Consider the following 20,953-nt stretch of genomic DNA (forward strand, 5'->3'; position numbering starts at 1 on the left):
CCATTTTTAGGGCGCTGGCAAATGCCTGACCTTGCCACTCTGTGTAGCTGCCCCTACCTGGAAGACTGCCATTCAAGTGGAAGATAATTTTATATTCCCAAATCTTTGTCCTACTGTAAATTATGATGCCAAAAATCTGTCTTTCGTTATAGTATCAATGACTCACTATGTAGACCTATGTCAAAGATACGAAAGTTGTTTCCATACTGCTCTAATTAATCTATCATGTCTGTGCAAGAGAATGTTATCATAGGATAATGGTCTCCTGCTGCTACATAAATGCCAAAGCAAAGCTGGAGACATTTAAGGCAAACTCTTGAAGCAAAATATTTACTTTCAGAACAGGAAACATCAATTCACTCCTCCATCTTTTATTATGGAGACCAAGGTCCCTCTTCTAAACATACTTGCATACAAGACTCCCATTAAAAACAGTGGGACTTGTTTGCATTTAAATATATACCTTAAGACTACATTGTTAATTCCTATTCAGTTTAATAAATAATTACAGTAAAATATGTGTAAAAGAATAAATACATTACTTTTTTGAGCTGGATAGTAATATAATATTGTAACAAATGTGCACCAAACTTTGCATCCTTACTGGCTTGCTTCTGTTGAGTTCAGAAAAAGCAACACCAATTGCAGCTCAAGATGAACTATTTTTGTTGGGACTGTAATGCAGGAGAAAAGTGTTAAATCCCCAGTTCCCATGTACCGTGGTCCAAGGCTGTGAGCACACTAGTCACCTACAGCAAAGTGTTTCATTGGCTACACCTGGAGGGGCAAAGGGTTGATCTGCCAATCAGTTGCAAAATCTGTTTGAAGCTGAATTTAAAAAACAAACACTCAAGCTGATCCCAACAGGTTTTAAAGTAAAAAAGGGTGGGGTATAACTAGCATCGTGTGTCCCCATTTCAGAACAGAGAGGTGGAGACGCACTGGAACCGGCAGAACAGTAACTGTATCTCTATCCCCATTCTCTGTGGCTGCTATTTTAAAGAAAATACAGATATACTAAATGCAATCACATTTAGCTTGGCCGTAACAGTACATGAACCAAATCTTGCCTTAATTTGCCGTCATCTCTAGAGGTCCTCCACCATGTCCCCTGCTTAGGTAGATGGTAATCAAAGACATAGCATATTTAGTCAGGGCACACCATGTATGGAATGTTCTTCCCAGAGGCTGGTCTGGAGGTATCTTTGCTGTCATTTTGGTGCCAGGAAAGGCTTTTCTTTAATTTGTCTGGGCTTTTTATCTTCTAATGTATGCTGAATGTAGCTTCTGCTTTTTTCCCCCAGTTCTGCTGAATTTCATGATTGCTTTTAGCTGTCGCTCTCTGTCATTCTCTCTGTTAGATTTTTTGTTAGTTTTATATTTATTGTTATGTTTTTTGTTCCTATTAACTTTGTAGTAAAATGCCCTGGGAGTTTCATTGAAGGGCAGAATAAATAGATTTTAAATAAATAAATAGATCCCATCTTATCCAGAAATCAAACAACTTCAATCCCAGATACATAATGTTCAGGAATAAAATAGTGTAGACATTGTGAGCCCCCATTCTTCCATCTCTGTCAAGCATGCCATTTCTAGTATATGTGGTGGGGCTGTTAAATTAGGATAGTAACTTGTCAAAGAAGATAAAGCTATAAATGTCCACCACATAATATATTTATTTATTTATTTATTTATTTTATTACATTTTTAGACCGCCCTATAGCAATAAGCTCCCAGGGCGGTGTACAGCATAATAAAACAGGTTAAAATACAAATGGATGTAAATACAATACACAATAAAACATAATTAAAAATTTTCAATTTTAAATTCAAATAATATAATGAACTACAGATTTATCCTAATCAGTCCATGCTAACTCAGAAGCTAATCCCTTGATTTCAATGAAACTTGTGTTTAAATACACTTAGGATTGTAGCATTACAACCCAACTCTATTAATATTTATTCAGAAATTAAGTCCCACTGAGACTCACTTAGTTTGCCTAGCACTGTGGCCTTTGAGACACTAGCAGCAGTTGGACTGAGTCTTGAATAATTTTCCATTCACATTACTGCTATAATATGAGAGTCATGTATGTGGGGGAAGTACACAGTATTATGGACAATATAAATAAATGTACTTGCTTACTGTTCATAACGCTACATAACATATCAATGGACTCTGCCCCCAATACAAGTTTTATAACTTCTTTAAATGCCAGAAACACACTTTCAATAACATGTGTCAATTGTGATTCCTAACCCTGTAGAGAAGGCAAAGGTCCTGTGGCACCTAGTTAGTTGGCTAAGCTATAATAGCGACCCACCATCGTGTATCTCTGAAGTAGTTTGTTGCCAAATGAGATTGTACATTTATTCTTCCAGAATTTTCCTTTAATTCTATCAAGTTGATGCTATCATGAACAAACAAGTGGATTAAGTTACATTCTCAAATCAGATCAGAAGAAATCACATGCTTAGGAAATGCATCAACGTAAGTGGATTCAGTGTTTTTCAAGCCAAACTATGGCATGGAAATTCCCCACCACCAAACATCACCTATCCAAATCTTCCTTCAAATGCCAATTTTTGTTTCATTCCTTTCCCCAAGACTAAACTTTCCTTACAAGCTAACTGCTAATCTACCCTAAGAAAACCACTCATTGTGACAACAGGAAATGCAACAGCAGACGATTTAGCTGGTAAGAGAACACAGGTATAGACAAAGTGCAGGAACTTTTTTTAAAATTGATGCAATACTGTCCTTCAGTACTAAATGATATGCTTGACACTACACCCACTGATTCCAGTGGAGCATTTGATCAATCAAATCTATTTTCAAGTGAAGGGTCAAATCCTTATTACTGATTTAGGCCTACTGGACCACAAATAAGTAAAAATAAATGGTATACCAGTTATTGTGCCACTGCTATGCCACCAGATATATTACTTCTGTGTTTGCAGAATTACAATGGTACAATTAAATGGTACAAGACTGCCAACCATAATTGAGGGATTAAATGGTACAAGACTGCCAACCATATTTTTTTTAATACATTTTTGCTGGTGTGCTTTTAAACATACTCCTAAAGATCACTGATGAAATAATGTTTCCAAGCTGTGTTTTACAACGTTTTAACTGTGTTTTAGAATGTTTTCAATTGTAATTGTGCTTTGGAATGTTTTTAACTGTTTTTAGTACATTTTTCTTGTTAAATTGTTTTATGTTTGCTGCCCTGCACTCTTTCGGGAGGAAGGGTGGGATATAAATTCAATTAATAATAATAATTACAACAACTCTTGCCTTGCAAGCCCACAACATACCACATGACTAGAATGGACAAATGCAGAAGGGGACAACTATCTTCTAGACAACTATAAAAAGTACAGGAACCTCATTGTCTTCTAGTCACCCTCAGTGATAACTCCAGGATTTGGAGGGCAAGGTGCTCTCAGTGGGCCCTCCTCCCTGAGTACACTTGCCTCCTCCCTACCACTATTGCCACTTCCAATTTGCTTACCACTCTGTCTGGGTTCAATGTACACAACCATCCAGAGGGAGAGGACAAGGCATATAGGAGCTAATGTTCCTTCTCTTCACTCCTTTCACTGCTTGCTCATTCAGAGAGTCAGCAACAACAAGAATGAGGAGCCCCAGGAAACTCTAGGGATTGGCAGTGGGCCCCTTATTGGGGCATGGGCCTTGACAGGTATCCAACAATGCTGACCCCAGCCTAGTCATCCTAGCCATGACCCAAAAGTTACCATCCATTGCTATACCAGCTGCCCATCAGCCAGCCTGTCCCAGGTGTTTTCCTGACTACTACTGCTGGTTCTAAGTGTCCTTTAGTTACTGTGACTGATACATTGTTATTGATTAATTGATTTGTTTTTATGGTATTTTTATTGTAATTTTATGTGAACCACCTTAGTATTTTTATCTAAAAAGTAGTATATACATTCTTTTATTAAATAAATAAAATAAAATATATAAATTATTTTAATAAACAAATAATATAGGAAGCTTTCATGCCTATTATTTGATAAAAAGACACCAGAGTTTATTTGTGGAAGAGGTAAAATGTAGCCTTCGAGATGCTCCCAGACAGGATTTCACCTAGGTATTACAGAAAGAAGGCATGTGTTATTTTCTATCAAAACTGCAATATAAATTATATACTGTTTTTTCAATAGTTCACAATGACCCAAAGTTAACTTCTTATTGAGTCACAAATGCACATGTTTTGACTTGAGTGGATGAGTGAATGTTATAGGGAAAGGTTAGGATAGCCCAACAAGCACATTCATATAAGGACTGGATTAAGGACACTGTCAATTTAAAAACTATGTTGTAATCACATGCATTTCTCCATTTTATTAATAGGAACATATAGATGCCATAAATAATAATCCCAACCAGGTACTTTGGACTATAATCCTTTAGCAGCTGGGAGTTAAATTATACTGAAATCAATGGAAGTTATCCCCAAGTGTGTATAGAATTGTAGTCTTTGTATCCAACACTATTTTTATTAATGCCAAAGCAATTAGGTTTGAGTAATTAAAAGAACTTACACAGAAGTAATTATAAAAAACTATATAGCTCTCTTTCCAGGTGAAGAGAAGTATAATGCTGTAACTGTGAATTAGTAAAACTCCTCCCCAAAAAGAACTGCATCTATTCAATTAGCATTAAACACAATGCTTACTTTGCAATAAAACTATCAGTCCCAAACCTCATTTTCACTTGTCTCTATAGCCAACTTCTTCTCCCCCCCCCCAAGTTTGAATAGACTAGTAGTTAATGCATAAGAATTTTGCTGATCAAAATTAAGTTCAAATTCTCAGTTTGAAACTCAAGCTTGTTTCACAGAAACTAAACAGGAAGATAAGCTGTTGTATCATCTTGTCCCCTAGCACTAACACCTGGCATTGAGCAAATATCTGTTTTAACTAATTGGTTCCTAGACTTTCTATTAAAATTGTCTATCAAAAGAACTTTGCCTTTGTTTGGCCCCATGCCCAGCTGGTATAGCACAGTGGGGAGGAGAGCCTGGCTGGGAGTCCAGCGTCTGTGAGTTCAAACCCCCACTCGTGTCTCCTGGGTGTAAAGGGCCAGCTAAAGATCACCCCCACAGTGAGTGGCTCAGGGGTTACGTGCCCTGCCACCTGTGCAGCCGTGGGCAAGCTGCATAGTCCCAAGGAGACAAGTTGCCCCCCAGCTGGTAGTTGCGGACAAGGAAGGGGCTGGCTTGTGCAGCTGTGGCAAGCTGAGCAGGCTCTAGCCAGCTGGGGAGGACTAGCCTCAGAGGGAGGCAATGGTAAACCCCCTCTGAATATAACTTACCCTGAAAACCCTATGCATAGGGTAGCCATAAGTCGGGATCGACTTGAAGGCAGTCCATTTCCATTTCATGCCCATCCCACCTGCTATTTCTTCTCTTTGCACACTGTTTTCCTCATATTGTCTGCAACACTCACTGTTGAAATCATACCCTATCCACTTATCAGTCTCAACCCATGGGCATGCTATATCATACTTGTAAATGACATTAAGCTCTGTTCTGTTTTGTTTTAATGAAGAGCAGTCTCAGGATTTTGAATGGAGGAGCTACTCTCTTAGCCCTCTGTTTTCAGCCTTTGCTACCTTTGTGAACAATTTTAAGTAGCAGCTCATGGAAAACTGCTGACCTCGCACCCTAAAACTACTATATATAGTAAAATGTAAAGGTTATCATCTCAGACTTGAAGGCAAATCCTTAATAAAAGGAGGAAAGTTTTTTTTTTAAAAAAACCGTCAGGGTTCCACATTAATTATTTTGTTTTTATGGTTCTCACCATATCTTCTGTCGACAAATCACCTTTGCACAGAAACATCTCCATTCTCAGTGGCCAGAGATATTAACTATTAAAATGGTGAAACTTGAAATGCCAGTTTGTTGAACGAAAGCTGAGTATTTTATTATTTCATGGTTTAATTTAGTCATCAAAGGTTACTCACCCTCATGTTTATAAATTATACAGAGCAGAACTTAACTCCCCCAGATTAACCTGTTTGGAAATAATAGATTACGAAAAGGGAGGTTCATAACCTTTAAATATCTGGCCAGCCTCAAAGATGATTTATAAGGCCAACCCTCATTCTTGCAAAAATCTGAAGCTGAGAAAAAATCATTTTATAATATGAAAAGCAAAAAAAAAAAGTACATTTACACTTCTCCTAGAAGCTACATGTTTATACATCTAGTAATCTCATACTTCTATAACGGGCAGCTATATTCTGTATTCTTGGAGTCTATCTTATTTTCCATAAAGTGGGCTGAAAGTGCATTTTACAACACAAACTGACCCTTCTCACATATGGTCAAGATTCATGATGATCATAAAGTTGATGTCATCCAGTGGTAAAGGGCTTAACTGTTATAGAGCTTAGATATAGCTGAGACAAATTCCAAGAGAGATCTAACACTGACGTGTGAACTCTCTCTATTCCTGACATCTTAAAAAAAAATCTGTGTAAGTGAAACTGGGCAAACTTTTACCAAACCTGATTAGAAGGGCCCAAATAAAATGGGGGGGGGAGTGAGGAAGAGAGGCAAATGTGATTCATGGGATACCAGTTAGCTATGCCTGGTTATGAAAGAAATGAAGGAATTCTGTTACTAAAATAAGCATTTTTGTAAACCGTCCAGAGAGCTTTGGCTATGGGGCGGGATATAAATGTAATAAATAAATAAATAAATTCAGAGCTCCACTTCTAAACATGGTTACTTAGAAGTCCCATTGAATTCAGTGAAATTTACTTCTGAGTAAACTTGTTTAAGATCATGTACCAAAGCATTATACAATGTGCTCTGACTTAATGCTTCCTTGCTACATTATCCAAAAAGAAGAAACTGCTTGCCATGGACACAGGGCAAGAAATTCTAGGCTAAAGTGCTTTAAAAAATACCTGTTTTACACAGAAAGTCTGGCTAGCTATCATATGTATGTTACCTCAGTCCCATTTTTTTATTTCCAATATCGTGTAACTTGTCATATAATAATGGGAGTAACTTCTTGTTTGGGGCTTTTTAATGTTCCTAATAATGTGACCCTATGGATGGCTGACTTGGAAATAAATTCCACTGGGTTCAATTGGGTTTAGTCTTAGGTAAATACATAGAGGACTGCAGTAAAAAAAAATTATACTAACAATTGATAAGAATTATTGTCCTATCATTCTGATCTCCCACACACACATACCTGAGCTCCTACTAGGAAGAAGGGCAGGATATTGTTTAATAATAATAATAATAATAATAATAATAATAATAATAATAATAATACATTTCATATCTATTGCTGCATGGCCAGAATTCAGCTTCCTTTTTTTTTTTTTTAAAGTATTTTTACAAAACTAAATCATCTCCAGTACCAGACTAAAAACATCCTACCTGACATATGACTGCATGGACTCAGTATTGCTGATTATTTTCCTAGTTCTCTCACTATAATTTCAGTATGCGTTTGGGTGAAAAGGCAGCAGAATTCTACAGAAAAAAAGGGAAGTTCAGCCCCATTTCCACAGAGAGAGAAGCACTGGTTCAGAATCTTCTACCCAATTTGAATTAATTTTATGAACTCAAATGTCATATAATCATAGAGTTGGAACGGCCTATAAAGCCATCAAGTCCAACCCCCTGCTCAATGCAGGAATCCAAGTTAAAGCATTTAGAGGACATCCACAACCCAGTTCCTTAGTGTGGTTAGTAATTAACAATTATGACATTTTCAGACACACTAAAATTCAACTAAGAAAAATAACAGATGCAGTCTGGGGCAGCAAAAATACTAATACAGCTGTATAAGATACTTGTGCAGGACAGGAAACAATTATTTCCTTTATCATGGTACAGATTATTGTACTTAATTTTGAGGAACCTATAAAATCCATTTCTACATTCTATAAACTTACACTCTCCAAATATGTCTTCCAAGTATGAATAGGGTCTTTAACAATATACTTCAACTAAATTTACACAGCAATCCTACACCAGTCTATTCAGAAGAAAGCCCATTGTGCATGTGTGTATTCAGGGTTGCAGCTTAGGTCCACATAAGTATGCTTTGGATCATGTACAAAGGCTACATAAAGAAATATAATAATAATTCCAGTGCAGTAAAGTGAAGCTAGTTATATTCCAAACAATGCTACTCTTATAGTTTAGATCCTATTAAGCAGTTATAAAATATAAGAATCATGTCAATCCAAGCTTTTAAAGGCAGATGGAGCAGTATATTCTAACCATACATATTATTGGAGGAACATATATTAATACTGTCTGTTTAGGAAGCAAAGACAAGACTCTCCTCATGAAATAATGAAGTGGTTGACAGCTAGAGAAAAAACAAAATGTTCCTTTTGCCTTTCAACAACTAAAGTAGGGACAGGACTACTAGTTGCAATTAAGTGGCACATCTGAGCTTGTAAACACAAATGGTCTGAAATGATTGTAACTTCATCATAGGAAAAAATCCTCTCTTTTCTTTCATCCCTCTGCATCCATCTAACATTGTTTTCCTTTCCTGCCCCTCACTTTCAACTCACTTTTACTTTCCTGCTCTTCCATCCTTGTCCTCATATCATCACTAGCAAAATCTAGCCTGGACTGATATTGATCTTTGAACAGGGAACGTTTACTCTACTAGACTGTGTTGCCACAATTAAATGTGCAAACATTAGGCAGACGCTTACCTATATGCAGATAGTGGTCACAGACTAAAAAATTCCAACTCAGGGATCTCTTCAGTTCCAGTGTTCTAAGTACATCACAATCCAAGAACAGGATTTCCTAAAGCCATCTAAAATTATCTGAGTTGCGAAGAAATTTGAGGAACTGCTATACTACATGAAAAGCAAAGTGAGCTAATGTGGCAACTCTATCATCACTTACAGCTAATCTGAAATAGACATTGAATACAGAGCAAAACCATAATTCTGTTACTTGGTCCAAACACTCACTACATGCTTTGCCCCATATTACTGGGTTTGTCCAAAATGGTTTCCAATCCTGGCAGCACTTTATTCAAGGAGGTTGCGTAGTATGGCAAGTCATTATGGGGTCCCACACATTCTAGCATATTAAGAATAAAATAACCTGAACCCAACATCATGGGTGCACTGCTTAAACCCAAAAGTTGGAAATACATAAAGAAAACCAATAGGGCAACTTTTAGGGGTGAGGGAAATACATTCTATACGTGAACCGAAGTACTTTTGTCTAACATCTCTTCCCTGAAGACAGGCTCTAGGGGCAAGTCCAAGCAATATAAACATTTCTTAATTAACTGGGGTGGCAGGGGAGTGACTGTTGGTGTTGAATTAGGGAAGTTTGACTTCATATACCTACTGGGCTATGAACCACCTTGAGTGAGCCTGTGCAAATGTTTCAGCTGGACTCCATACAGGCGCGCACCCACACACCCCATGGTTGTGAGGGCAAAATGGGATAATCATGTATGTTTCACCCTGTAACTTTTGGGAGGAAGGATACAAACATTTGTCCCATCCTAGTTATTAGTCTAGCAGGTGCCAAGGCTTATGCCTGCCTGGAAGCAGTGTCCTTTGGACTGGAAGCACTTCCCTCTAATCCAAGATGGGTGGCATATAGGTCTGGCTGGGATAGTTACTCCTGCCGAGCTAGCCACAGCCTTAATTATGTGAATGCAATTAAGATGCATTTTTGGTTGCTGTTCTGTAAATAGTAGCCTCGAGATGGGGACGGGAGAGGGAGGAGGAGCCCTTTCACGCTTTCTCTTCCTGTCACAGCTCCAACCAAAAATTCCCCCACTAAAGGGACGATCTACATTTCTGAGGAGGCGCCCAAGAGTACAAAAATTATTTATCTTTGCACTCTTGGGACCGTCCTCTAAAATTGATTTTTTTAAAATCACACAAAACGTCATAGGTAGTTTGATTTTCAGGAGTGAGGGAAATACATTCTATACATGAAAATGGACTGCCTTCAAGTCGATCCCAACTTATGGCGCCCCTATGAATAGGGTTTTCATGGTAAGCAGTATTCAGAGGCTGGTTACCATCGCCTTGAACAGAAGTATTTTTGTCTAGTGGCTCTTCCGTGAAGACAGGCTCCAGCTCTGACGCGGAGGGGGGGCACAAACTGAAGCTCTGAGCCGTCCTTTCTTCCATGGGGACCTCCCTCACTGCTTCCCCCCACCCCCTATTCTTCCCCTTCAAGAGCAGCCCCAGCCCTCAGGTGTGCGAGTGGCCTGGGCGCTGCCCGGTTACGCACAACAGCTGAAAACAGAGAGAAGGACGAGAGAGAAGGACGAGATCGACGGCGAGAGCGACGACTCTGGACTGCCTCGCGGGCTCCTCCTCGCTGGCGTCAACGCTGGGCGAGAGCTGCCAACCAGCTGCTCTGCTGACGTCACGGCCCATCCCTGGTTTCTCTCTCTCCACCTTCTTCCTCACCCCCCCACGTGTTGGAGAGTCAAGTTTGTTGTTTCCCCGTTGTCACGGCGACGGCATCCCGAGCCCCCGCAGGTGGGCGGGGCTCCCTGGGAGGCGGGGCGGGGCAAGATGAAGGTTATAAGTGAGGAGGCAGCGGGCGCGCGGCTTGACAGTTCGGAAAAGCGAGACGGTTCGAGCGACGTGGGCAGACGCGGTCGGCGAAAGGGCGGGGAAGGTTGCGAGCCTGAGCGTGAGAGAGCGGGAGCGCCAGCCCCGCCCGCCCGCCAGTTAGCCTGCCAGCCAGGGACGCACGGCGGCTGTGGGAGAATCCAGAACTCCCCTCATGGCAGCGGCGCGAGCAGGGAATCCCCAGGAATTGTTTCGCGCCTTCCAGCTGCTGCTGCCGCTCCTGACGCCGCTGCCGACTCGTGAAGCGGTTGTTGCTGCCGCTGCTCCTGCTCCGTGGCGGGGCTGCTCCTCTTAGTAGGAGTAGCTCCAAGTCACCCTCCAATTTTCCATCCAGAGGACAAAGTTAATATTCCGTTGTGATATATACATGTACATGTGAAATAATCGATACATATAAATGTCCATGTAATTTTGTTCTTCGGGTTGCCGTCTTTTCTTCCGCGACCTCCGACCAAGCACCGGCCCTTGGCACGTGAATGAGGTGGGTGACGGTCCCTTTTCCTTTCCTTTCCTTTTTTCCTTCGAGGATACTCGGATCTAATCCTTCAGCGCGCCAAATCGAAAGCGGATATTTTGTCTTCTGGACGAATCCAGGGCTTCATGCCTTCGTCGGTTTGTTTCACTCTCCTCCTCTGACATTTTTGCAGGCAGCCGCCCCACGGCGAGTTTGACATGGCACTCAGCGGCACCCTCCTCCCTTCCATCTCCACCTTCGCAGCGGGTACGGCCGGCAGGGAGAAAGTCTTGAGGCAAGCAGGTGCCAATAACGTGAGTACCCGCCCGTGTAGACAGCCGCGCAGGGCTGTTGCGTGCGAAGGCTGCACTGGAGTACACTTATGGGGGGGGGGGACTCGGCCTCAGCACCAGCACCAGCTTTTTTTTTAACGGGGCACGGGATATAAGAATAAGAGGAAAATGACCTTGAACACAGGTGTAGAGTGCATTTCTTCCACCGAGGAGAAACTAGAAAGGATTCCCCCAGCTCATGTACTGGGGGAACCGGATTCGAGATTAGTGGGTGGTGTTTCTACCCAGAGGTGAACTCCTATACCATTTAAAAATAATAATAAAGCACGTGGTGCTTTTTTTTGGTGGGGGATAATGATTATGAAGGGTCAGAAGATGGAAGAGAAAGATTCCCGTAATAACATGGAATGTGGAAAGCGATCAGGTTTGAACAGTTTGAATGAGATCTTTTTTATGACAAGTACTTCCTGATCCTATTTGGGTACTTGCATTAGAAAACAAGGGAGTTTAGAAAACAAAAGGGAGGTGTTCCATCCTTTAGAATCATTTATATATATAAGGGGGGGGGCTCTTGTAATGCAAAGGTATGTTCTGGCTGCAACTGCAGAGATGTGATCCTCACCTTTAAAAAAAATCACTCCTCCTCTCTCTGACACACACTTTTCTCTGCTGTTCCTTGAACCCTTGAAATTGGGTGGATCAGGTTGACAAAATTTGGGGAAACAGTCTACCTTCTACATGGGCGTAGCCACCTCCTGAAGTTCAGCCAGTAATGGGGGGGGAGTGGAAGGAGGGAAACAGGGAAAGAAAGATCTGATATTACAAGAGTGAATGCGATGTAGTAAATAAGAAGCTGAAATGTGCAGCGTATCACAAACCAAAATCATGGGTGTGGATTCATATGTTTAATACATAGGCAGCCTTTGGAAATATGCACACCTACTCATGTGCCTAGGTTAATTTTTCATTTTCTCTTCTCAAGCTGATGGCTTGTACCTACAACTGCTATTGTATAATGCATGCAGCTTTAGAAAACGCTTACATGTGTTTAATATCAAATGCAGGCAATCTGATGCATTAAAATTGTATGTGCAGCTATTTCAAAACCTATTCATTTGTATTAATTTCTATATGGTTCTTTACATCAGAAATCCACACGATACCTTCTCTTTTTTCAGTCATGTATCATCATGTCCCAGAGGTATCTAGAGTATTGCTTTAATTATAAGTAGGCAAATGTAACTTGGCAATAAAGGTCTATGTCAGATTATACATAAACTTATGTAGAAAGGCTACATAACAACTGGATCTATAACCCAGCGGACAAGATTGCTTGTGACTTTTTTAGTGGAGAGATTTTAAACAGACATTTCAAAAGTTCAGTGGCTTGAAAATTAATGTCATTTAAATCTTACAACTTTAGGTTTTACAGATAAAATCCTGACAATTTTTTAAACCCATAAATTAATGTTAGTGTCCCCCTTCCTAAAAATCACATAATACAAAATGGAGAAGCAAACTGAAAGTTATCTGGAACATGTAATGACTTGACAATTCCTTACAGTTTGCCCTAAAAGCACATATACCAGAAATCAAAAGACTCCTAACTTATTCCCCCCACAGTGCATTATTTAAGTCAGTATTTTCAAAGAAAGATAAAATAGGGACTTGACTCACAATTTCAGGGTTTAGTTTCATAGTCCTGCAATTGTGTGGTTGATTTCATTGAGACATACGACCACTGCCTTGAATGAATTCAGAGGTTCATTTTAATCAGCAGAGGACTGCCCCCATTGTGTTGTGGCATGGCCAACTCAATTAGCATGTCCCAAAGGATGGCTGCAAATGACTTCTCCCTGTTTGGGGTGGATTTAACTAGTGCTTTGTGGAACTTGCAAGTTTGGTGTGCTTTCTCTAGCAACTGTTTTGTCCAGCAAGATGTACCTCTTTACCAATGCTGTTTTATCTTTTTTTGCTGCCCACAGAAGTGGCGGGAGGAGCTGTCTCACCTCAAGCGAATCCCCCCTGTGCTAACAGGACGGCCTTACGACCTCTCTTCTGAGCTGGAAAACACCACCACAAGCAGCAGCAGTGGGACTATGTCAAGGCGGGAGACAGAGGAGTTGAATGAGCTTCTGGACTTTGACTTCATCTTATCCAACTCCCTGATGCCCCAGGAGCAGCCCACGGCTGCTGCAGCAGCCGTTGTGAGCTCCGGTCCTGGCTCCTCGCCGTCCGTTACTAGCAGCAGCTGCCCATCAGTGACCACTTGCGACTTCACCTACCAACTGCAAAGGGGGGATCACACTGGAGGAGGGGGGGCTATGATATACAACAGGGAACAGGCCCCGGCTGCCCCATTCAACCTGGCTGACATCAATGATGTGTCCCCTTCAGGTGGATTTGTAGCTGAGCTGATGAGGCCAGATTTGGACCCTGTTTATATGCAGCAGCAGCAACAGCAGCCACCCCCACTGGGCAGCCTGCATGGGAAATTTGTGGTGAAAGCCACAGTGAACATGGGGGAATACAACAACCACATCAGTGTTAGCAGCAAGAACAACCCAGCTGCTGCAGCTTCCCCTTGCACAGATGGACCTGTGCAGCCTCCTATTTATAACCACGTGCCCAGGATGTGCCAAAAAATCAAGCAGGAGGCTGCCCCTTCTTGTACCATTGGCCAATCCCATGGGAATACTCAAAGGGCACAGCAGCATGATTTTCCCTTGGGGCATCCACTGCCTAGCAGGACTAACCCTCCCTTGACTCCAGAGGAGCTGATGAACAGCAGAGACTGCCACTCTTCCCCACAGGGCTTAAGCCACACAGCTCTGCCACTTCCTCCAGGCTACCACCCTGGCCCAGGATACCCGCCTTTTCTTCCAGAGCAGCTGCCACCAAGCGCGCTCCAGTATCAAGGTCAGTCTTACTATCTAAATGTTTTTGGAGAGCCTTTAAGTATGCCTCGCTTGGTACAAGGGATGGTGCTGACTCCGCCCTCTTCACCTCTAGAATTGATGCCTTCTGGAAGCTGCCTCTCTGAAGAGACCAAACCAAAGAGGGGACGGAGGTCATGGCCCAGGAAAAGGACGGCTACACACACGTGTGACTATGCAGGTTGTGGTAAAACATACACAAAAAGCTCACACCTCAAAGCGCACCTTCGGACCCATACAGGTAATGCACATTATTGTACTACTGAGGTCCCAGGCATCCATTATGACCCTTATCTCTGTAAACAAGGGGTTTGCACATCCACCACCACCCCCCAAGTCAGATGATGTATATAAGGCTGAAAGCAGATACGTTTTCTAGACAGTTGAGAATGGTATAACAAAGTTACCATTGCCCATGGTGTATTTGCCACAGTGTCTAACTTTGTACACTGGTTTGGAAATTTGTGTAGTCTTTCAAAAGCTTGTAAAACCTGTTTGAGGATGATATGATATTGGGACACACACAAAAAGGAGTCTGTACCTTATAGACACTGATGCCTCTTTCGTACTACTTTTAACTGCTTTGCAGTGCCATCCTACACATTTACTCAGAAGTATCCCACTGTGTCTTGTGAGCTTTTAATCGCATCCTTTAATTACTGTCTCTCCAGCCAAAGAGAACTGAAAGCAGTTTGAGAGAGTCATCATTCTCATGTACATGTGCACATATATCTTTTCTTACACTTTCACCTTTGGTTAAATAGGTTTTGCAGGTTTTTAAATATTAAAGCTTGCCAAACCTGTTTAACAGAGGTGAAAGTGGAATGAGAGTACACATCCCAAGCAGCAATCCCCCTTTCAAGTCATATTCATTGGGGGGAAGCTTTTGCCTTGTGCATCCTCGTGGTATCGAGTTAAAACATCAATTGTATTAGCAATTTAAAAAAAGAAACAGCTCCATTCCAGTGGTGTATTAAGATATGTGGTGGTGGCTCTATCCAAGATAAGAATTTAAGCAGCAAAAGCCTATTAAAATTATGGCTTAGCTTATAGATTGGAGGGGTTTGATAGAATAGCTCTAAATGACTCAGCCATGGCAATGGAATTGTTTTGCAGATGTGCAAGCTTTGCTTGCCTGGCTCTGGCCATGTGGCTAGTAAATTACAAGGCACTTAGAAGTCCACAGTGAATTAAGCATGTTTATGCTGATAATACCATGCAGGTGTTTCTGTTGAGGGAATGGATGTTGCAAATAGCCATAATTCATTAATTTTGCTGTTGGACTTGTTGCTTCTGGTTTAAGAGCTTGGTCTCATTTCAGTTTGCTCTAAATCAACAAATGTTAGCTGATTGACTGTGATCTTGAAGACCAACATCTAATTTTAGACTGGTTTTACTTCAGTGGAAGCAAGGCAGCCCTCCCACAAACTGTTGTATTTAAATTTCTTTTCAATTCTGTTGTATAAAAACGGCTGCCAGTCAGCAACAGACTTGGTTAATTAGCTTAGGAAAACATCCAGTTCTGGATTTTCCAGCCAGCCGTATAAAGTGATAAAAAACTGACTTGGTTTTTGCTCCTGAGGTTTATATGTTCATTTTGCTATGAAATAACATTTTGCTAATCATCAGTTTACTCTGAAACCATGTTTATGTGGAAGAAAGTTCTTTTTTTTTCAGTGGAGCTTAATTTCAAGTAAACATTCTTGGAATGGTAGCATTTATGTTTTCCAATGAAACGTCTGACAAATTTGCAATAACTTGAAAATCCTTTCTGATTAGAATCTAAGAAAAATGATGTTATGAAGGGTGTTACAAATAAAAGTATGAACCTAAATTAGTCATGTCTTTTAACTTCACTGGGTCTGCTGAGTCTGGCTAGCACTAAATACCACACATAGTGAGGTATACCTGTGAGTAACTTCATTGAAGACAGGCTTGCTTCTGAGTAAGCAAGCTTGGGATTGCCTTGTAAAGTGTTAAAGGAGCTAACATCCTGGTTTTCAACATAATTACCTGGAAAACAGCTCCATTGATTTCAGCAGCTCTTCCACTTGCATAGAAGCATGATGAAGTGCCAGTGCATCAAGCATAAAGTTATGGTATTGACAGCAGTGCAAGTGCATGTTTAAGAGACATTAAACAAAACTATTTCAGTATCTCCAGATTACTTAGAAAAATGAACATTCAGAAAACCTGTCATTGACATTAATCTATATGTTCTGGTTTTGATTAAAACTACAGAAGGTGTCCATTATGCTTGACGATGAGCACAGCAATTAGCTTTCAATCATTTTCTTTAGTTCCCTAGGAAGTGAAGTTGTAACAGTAGTATGATTACTAAGCCCGTGTTACTGCTCCGGCTGTATACTAGCTTTCCCTCTAACTGAATGGATGCAGATTTCCTTTGTAGTCTGAATACTTACATGCAACATTAATTTTGGAAGCAGTCAAGGAAGAGATCAAGAAAAGGAATATGTTATGATTGAATATATTGCCAAGAAATCAGTAAAAAATGTCTGTTGGACATTGGTTTCTAGATGTGTCCCGATTTTACTTAGGCTTGGAAGAAATGATAGCTTGTGAGAATTGATGGTATGACATAGGCATTACCTGTAGTGAACATCAGGCTTGTAAACAAGTCAGTTAATAGTACTACTCCATAAGTATTTTTGATTGCCTAGTCATTAGTGATCTACAAGAAAAAGAACCATTTTTTAAAAAAGTTTCCATGCTTCATACCCAAAAGTAGTTTTTATTAGCCACTTATCTAGCTACCAGTGGCTATAGTATATACAAGCCTATTTCTTTCATGCCAATGTTCTTGATCAAACAGGAACTAGCGAAGAGGGATGATTGGGGAACAGGTGTGCATATACTATAGGAATTATTTCTTATCACACCACCTTCAGACTCTGAAAAATACCCATTGTCTCCAGCCAAATAAATTGACATGAGGTTTTTTCCCCTAACTTTTTCCACCAGCAGCTAATGTGTTGCTATAATGAGAAAAGTAATCATAGAAAAAGTCCATTCCTACAATTATAATTAAAAATTATAAATACAGTTTTTAATGTATTGGATCATATGATGCTTGTTCCTGTTTCTGCACAGAATACAGAAGTAATTGATATGGCTCTTTATTTCTGAAGGTGAGAAACCCTATCACTGTGACTGGGAAGGCTGTGGCTGGAAATTTGCCCGTTCTGATGAACTCACACGTCACTACAGAAAACACACAGGTCACCGTCCATTCCAGTGCCAGAGGTGTGACAGAGCATTTTCCAGGTCTGACCACCTTGCCTTACATATGAAGAGACACTTTTAAAGAGGACACAGTGAACTTTTTCCTTTACTGCCATGAGAGATTCAGTATTTGACAGCACAAAAGACTGTCTTCCATCAGAGGGGAGAACTGCACTTAAAGCACTACAAAGAATCCCAGTGAAGTTTTCAAAAAAAGAAATGTGGAAATTATTGGACAATTTAAAAAAATTATGGAACTTTTTAAAAAGGGGGACAATGACTGGATCTTATATCATTCCATTTTTTAAAAAAAAAATAACTTGAATATTTCTGGACTACAGAATGCCAAGGATTGACTGGAAGTCAAGGATATCAGGGTTAAAACAAACTGTTGAGGGAGGGAAGAATGGGAGATTACATCGTAGGGAGACTATGGGTGAAAATGGGTGTAACATTATCGAGGAATGGGCCTGCTGCTTTGGCAGCTCCTTCATCACATTCAATTCAAATACTTTTTTCTTTGCCAAGGTTGAAGTCCAAAAAAATGTTTGTGCAACATTGTAGCAAAAGGTTTCACTAATGCTCATTACTTTAAAGATACCTTCTCTCTTTTCCCCCCACCCAAATTCCTAGAGCAGCTTTGCAGCAGTTTTAAAACTTTCATTTTTAAGGAGAAAAGTGAACATGTGAAGGTACATCTTACACTTAATTTTTTAATAAAGCAAAGCAGCATCACTTAAGGGTGGTGGAAGAGGTATAAAACTGACTCCAAAACTCACCATTTAACTTGACACACAGCATGTCTGCCATGCAAAATGCAAAGCTTGGGTCGCACCATGGCTGAAAAATCCACTGGTAGCTTCTCTTTAACTGTTATATCTGTCTTCACCCCAAATTCCCTTAAGATTTTCAATGCAATATTGTAAACATGTAGTAGTCTTGCAATTTCTTTTTCTTTCCAAAAAGCCATTACTAAACTATGTCCAATAAGGAAGAAGAAATTCAGGTACAGAGTTGTGGTTAAAAGTCTATTTTCATGGTGCTGAATGACTTTTGGTTCTTAAGGTACCAAAAAAAGCCAAAGTTCTCAACTGCTGCATATTTGACAAGGAAATACATTTGTCTTCCGATCTACAGTTAATGATGACCTAAGTCAGGTTTATATACCTGGTTTATTTGTGTTTGTCTCTCCTTTTTAATCTTCTATGCAGACAGTCTGTAATGCACTGTGGTTTCAATGTGCAATAATTTGTACAATGGTTTATTCCCAAGTATGCCTTAAGCAGAACAAATGTTTTTTTCTATATAGTTCTTTACTTAATAAAAATGTAATATAAATTTAAGGAGACTTCTATTTTGTATATTTGTATGAATTATGAAGTGAAAAGTGAACATTTTGTCAGAGTTTGTATTTTGCATTTTCATTTTGCTGAAAATAACTTTTAAATAAACCTATTTTATCTGAGTGTTCTTCCCATCTTGCATCATGTAAATATGGTACACTTTACGTGCATGGGTAGTTTATATTTGGTGCTGACACTGTTGCAATTAAAGAGCTGCTATAAATCAGTGTTTTAAAGATCAGTAAAGTTCTGTTATACTCCAGTGTTATGCATGTTCGCTCATATACTTGCGAGACTGCCTTATCCCATATGTGCCCACCCAAGCACTTCACTCTGCAGAACAGGCACTGTGACAGGTGCCACGCTGTGTGGCAGCACCTACTCTTTGGACCTCCCTGTCCACTGACACCAAGCAGGTGCCTTTGCTGTATTTCTTTTGGTGCCTGCTTAAAACTTTCCTATTTAAGCAAGTCTTTCCAGATATATTGATGTTGATCTGTTTTAATATTTTTAATTGGCAACCATTTTAATGTTATGGATAATTTTAATGTTTTTGCAAACACCATAGAGGTCTTTATACTCAAGCAGTATATAAATTTTGTTAAATAAAACAGACAACTCCTACTGATTTCAATGAAACTTATTCCTAATGTAAATTATTCCAGCTTGCAATTCTAAGCATACACTAACCAAAAAGTAAGCACCAGAGAACTCGGTGAGCCTTCCTTCCACGTTAACATTCAAAAGCTAAGGGTATAAATCTGTTTAACCACTGTTATCTAGCCTTAGGAAAGGGGCTACGTCTTTCCCCTCTAATTTCAGCGTTTCAGATAAGTTACTAATGAGGATGAATCTGGGCTTGCAAAAGATTGCATACTGCCTTGCTGGACCAGGTCCAGGGTCCCAGCCAGTTGTGCTTGAGAAATTCACAGGTAACAGCCTTCTGTTTAATATAATTCTAATAATATATGAAGCTGACTTAACTATCTCGGATGGTTTTTATGTATCAGAAAAACCAAAGTTTAAAAAATTCCAAGTCTTCAAACACTGTCTACATTTTATTAAAAATACATATTCTAGATAATGCTGGTTTGATGTTTTTCTTCTTGTTAGTCCCTTAAAATAACCCAGACAATTAGTTAAACCTCTGAGTCAGCTATGCTTCAGTGGGTTTCTAACTGCTGATAATCCAACCAAATAGTAATTATAGCATAAACAGAAAATAAGATCAATTGGCCAAAGGTGGCTGGTGGTTCCCAGTTAATAATATTGCTTAGTATTTTGAATAAAGTGCTTGATATATCACTCCTCAGCAATAACCCTATAAAGTAGGCCTGTATTGCCATCTTGCTGATGGGGAGCAGAACAAAAAATATTGGTTTGCTTGAGGCGGCTACTTAGGGGAAGGTTTGCAGCATGGATTCTCCCTGGTTCCACAGCTCAGTCTCATAGTCACTATGTCAGGCTATCTCCCAAGTAAGAACTTTAATTTTAGACTGCTTCTTCATGGGATCAGGCTCACACTATGTTGCCATTAAAAAGCCATTTCTAATCTTTGAATTGGCTAAAGGCTGCTGCCTTCCTATATTACATCTGCAAGTATATACAAGTGGGGATTCATTTCACTAAGAATTTCAGGTCATGTTTCCCAGTTGCTGATAAAGCAAGAATCAGTAGAAACTTAAACCATGACAAATGTGCCTCAGGAATGCTGTACCATTTGATATTTATATGCTTTATTTGAATATAATTTGCTGGGCCGAGTTTCACAATACCCCCCCCGTGAATTTCAATGTGAAAATACTTGTGCTTTTTAATACAGTTTTTTTCCTCGCTTGAATGGATCATTATTTTAGAGGTTAGAGAAAAGCTTTGGATTTTTTAAATTTTCTGTTAGAAATAGGTAGTCACTGCAGTATACAGGTAAGTGAATTGAAGTGAGCTTATTCAGGAAAATGGTGATAAAAAAGCACGTATGTTCTTGCTTCTCTATCCTGTTCATCCTCCAAAACTCAGTTATCCCATTCTTGTGAAATATG

The 20,953-nt window shown here is 40.0% G+C and overlaps 1 protein-coding gene and 1 long non-coding RNA gene across 4 annotated transcripts; one reads left to right on the forward strand and one right to left on the reverse strand.

Moving 5' to 3' along the window:
- Window positions 1-1,882: 1,882 nt before the first annotated feature.
- Window positions 1,883-9,539, reverse strand: LOC133381004 (uncharacterized). Its single transcript, XR_009761607.1, has 3 exons — window positions 8,738-9,539; window positions 7,437-7,532; window positions 1,883-4,117 (listed from the first exon to the last, which is right to left on the reverse strand). It is a non-coding gene; the product is annotated as an uncharacterized LOC133381004 (long non-coding RNA).
- A 1,098-nt stretch (window positions 9,540-10,637) lies between these two features.
- KLF4 (KLF transcription factor 4) lies at window positions 10,638-18,979 on the forward strand. 3 transcript variants are annotated; one of them, XM_061632922.1, is made up of 5 exons: window positions 10,638-11,126; window positions 11,293-11,413; window positions 13,378-14,311; window positions 14,405-14,569; window positions 17,478-18,978. In XM_061632922.1, the coding sequence occupies exons 1-5, from the start codon at window positions 11,122-11,124 to the stop codon at window positions 17,651-17,653; spliced, it is 1,401 nt and encodes a 466-aa protein (XP_061488906.1). In that variant the 5' UTR covers window positions 10,638-11,121; the 3' UTR covers window positions 17,654-18,978. The 3 variants fall into 3 exon arrangements, with proteins under 3 accessions (XP_061488906.1, XP_061488885.1, XP_061488895.1); XM_061632901.1 differs by having other exon boundaries at window positions 13,378-14,569; window positions 17,478-18,979; XM_061632911.1 differs by having other exon boundaries at window positions 13,381-14,569; window positions 17,478-18,979.
- Window positions 18,980-20,953: the final 1,974 nt, after the last annotated feature.

The sequence above is a fragment of the Rhineura floridana genome, chromosome 1 (assembly GCF_030035675.1).
Source record: "Rhineura floridana isolate rRhiFlo1 chromosome 1, rRhiFlo1.hap2, whole genome shotgun sequence".
NCBI classification, from domain to species: Eukaryota; Metazoa; Chordata; class Lepidosauria; order Squamata; family Rhineuridae; genus Rhineura; species Rhineura floridana.